This window comes from Otolemur garnettii, unplaced genomic scaffold, assembly GCF_000181295.1.
Source record: "Otolemur garnettii isolate 467f Iridium unplaced genomic scaffold, OtoGar3 scaffold00102, whole genome shotgun sequence".
Lineage (NCBI taxonomy): Eukaryota > Metazoa > Chordata > Mammalia > Primates > Galagidae > Otolemur > Otolemur garnettii.
The window spans coordinates 5,311,424-5,314,101 of record NW_003852497.1 but is presented as its reverse complement, the minus strand read 5'-3'; the positions used below and the strand labels follow the sequence as shown (position 1 = coordinate 5,314,101).

Sequence of the window (2,678 nt, the reverse complement as noted above, 5' to 3'; positions counted from 1 at the left end):
TCAGGAGTTCCAGATCAGCCTGAGCAAGAGTGAGACCCCATCTCTAAAATTAGCTGGGCGTTGTGGCTGGTGCCTGTAGTCCCAGCTCGTTGAGAGGCTGAGGCAAGGGGGTCACTTAAGTCCAAGAGTTCGAGGTTGCTGTGGAGCTATGATGCCACAGCATTCTACCCACGGAGACAAAGTGAGACTCTTTGTCTCAAAAGAAAAAAAAAGTGCAGATAAAGCAGCAAGTCTATAACTTCATAGGAAAGGAGGCAGCCCAGCACAAAGGCCAGTATCGCTGAACAACTACCTCATTTTTCTCCCCTAAGTCTCTGTTCCATTGTCTGCCTGACCTAAGAACGCCTTGACATCAGAATGTCTCATCTTATCTGGCAGGCTGGGAGCAAGGATGACGTCAGAGAAGGGCTGGCCAAGAAAGACCGGGGGATCTGGGAACTGCTTCTCCTTCCCAGCCAACGGGAATCTTTCCCAGATGCTGGGATGCACCGGCCTTCCTCAACCCCCACCGCCTCCCCCTCTCCCGCGAAACCACCTATCACACGCAGCTCGGTTCATTTTCAGGAAATGAGATCCGACTAGCAAAAGGAGGAAGGGGGATGGGGCACACTCAGACACATGCTGCCCAAACTCTGCCCTAAAACAAAAGCCTCTTGAAATAATTAATCCAAGATCTGGCAGGAGCCTGCTCTCGAGAGTGGATTTTTCTTTTCCTAACTAGCCAGCTTGCTATACTCAGAGATAAAGCCAGCTGCTTCTCATCTCTCCCTCCCAGAAACTCTTGAAGCGTTAAAACAACCAAGTCAAGGGCCACGGGGGACGAGAGGGCAGATGTTAGAATCTAAGGTTTTGGATTCTAAGGTTGTGACTCGATCAGAAAGACCCTCCTTTCAGGTAGCTTGGGTGAGGAGTCAGGCTCAAGCCTAACCAGTGCGACCTGAAATGCCAAGCGCCTCAGGTGAATTGAGCGAGCCCAGCAGCGCCGCCCAAACCTGGGGGAGGAGGTGTTGGGTCTGCAAGTGCGGTCTCCACCTAGGTTTGGCAGCGGACAGCCCGGTCCGGCCTGGACACAGATGAGGCCAGGCCAGCCCCGCACCCCAGGCACATCCGAACGCTGGGACATCTGCAAAGCTTTATCAACTCAATAAAGCGACTCTGTAATGCAGCTTCGCCTACAGACAAGGCCCGGCTAGCAGCCAGTGGGAAGCCAACAAAGAGAGAGGAAGCCGCCGCTGCGCCTTGCCCCGCACGTTGCTTTGTATACATATTTAAAATAGCCTGCAAAGTTTCAGGCCGGGAACTTGAGCTCCCTCTAGGAGATCCTAGCCCGAGCGCGGATTTAATTCTCCTCCGACAACCACAACAAAGAACAGAGTTTGAGCGCACAAAGGCAGGGGAAAGGGGTAGGAGAGCCGAGCCGCTACACAAAGGCCGGGGACCCCTCGGCTCCCACGCCCCTTGCCCGCCACGCGTTCAGAGGCCCTTCCAGCCCCCCGACTTAAACCTGGATTGTTTCAAATTCCGCGCTGTGCAGTTGGGAGCCAGGACGCCTTCTCGACCGTCCCATTTCACTAGAAACTTGGCTCCAGAAAGAGGACGAGCCCTCCGAGGTCCACCCTTGCGCCCAGCTCGGCGGCGGTGTCTCCTGCCGGCCTGGGGTCTGCTCGCCCCCCATCCCGGGACTCACCGTTACACCACTGGAATGGGTGCATCAATGAGGTCTCGGCTGGCTTCCCGGACGAACGAACGCGGGCGGCGTGCCAGGCAGGCGGGGTGGGCGCACCGGCTGTCTCGTGGGGTCGCAGGAGGGCGGGTGCAGCGCGTCGCAGTCGCCTTTCTCCAGAAGTCCAACTCCCTGACGACTAGGGGGCTTTGACGAGGCTGGTTTTCAAAAGCAACAAAGAGGGAAGAGGAGGAAACAAACAGAAAGTCCCCCGGAGCAGAGCACCGCAGAGGAACCGCAGGAAGGGCCGGGGGAGGTGCGGGGCGCCGCGGGGCGGGGCGGGGAGCCCAGGCGGCAGGCGGGAGCTGTCGGTCGGCAGAGGGACCGGCCTTGGCAGGAGGCTCCGCTCCGGGGCTGCAACGCGGAGGTGAGCGGGCTAAGATTCCGAAACTGACACCCGGCCACGCACACCCCCTCCCTTTACCGCGCCCCCCGGAAACCCCGCCCCTGCTTGTCACCCGCCCTCCGGCCAATGGGAGCCCTGCTCCTGCCCCCAAGAGTCACTCGCAGCCTCCCCTCCGCGGGCAGGCGGGAGAGACTCCGCACCGCGGTCCCGGCCTCCTCCCGCCCCCTTCTCCTTCCCCGAGTCGGGAAACTCCAGGCTGGAGGGACGCGCTGCGCCCGGGGGCGGGGCGGGCCTCGGGCGGCGCGGACGCTCGGGCGGAGGAGCGATCACTGCCACATTGTTTCCGCCTCCAGATCTGTGACTGTTTAGCATTCCCACAGCTCTGCGAGCAGCAGTTCTGGGGCGCGGTGACACTTCTGCTCGCCGCGCACCGACCCGGTCCGGGGGGCGCCTAGCGTTCGCGTGTTCACTGCGAAGGGGGCCCCGGAGCAGAAGAGCGAAGCAGGTGAATTACCAAAGTGGCATCTGGAAAGGGCTTGAGCGTCGTCTAACTTTTTGGCCAACCCCTCATTTTACAAACAAGGAACTAAGGCCTGAAGTTTAAGGGAG

The 2,678-nt window shown here is 59.6% G+C and overlaps 1 protein-coding gene across 1 annotated transcript in view; it reads right to left on the bottom strand.

Annotated features, from left to right (window-relative positions):
- RNF122 (ring finger protein 122) overlaps positions 1-1,731 on the bottom strand; it is a 17,624-nt gene extending 15,893 nt beyond the window's left edge. The window contains exon 1 of the mRNA XM_003796303.3: positions 1,688-1,731. Within this exon, the coding sequence (XP_003796351.1) occupies positions 1,688-1,712 (25 nt within the window). The 5' untranslated portion in view covers positions 1,713-1,731. The remainder of the gene's footprint in view (positions 1-1,687) is intronic.
- Positions 1,732-2,678: the final 947 nt, after the last annotated feature.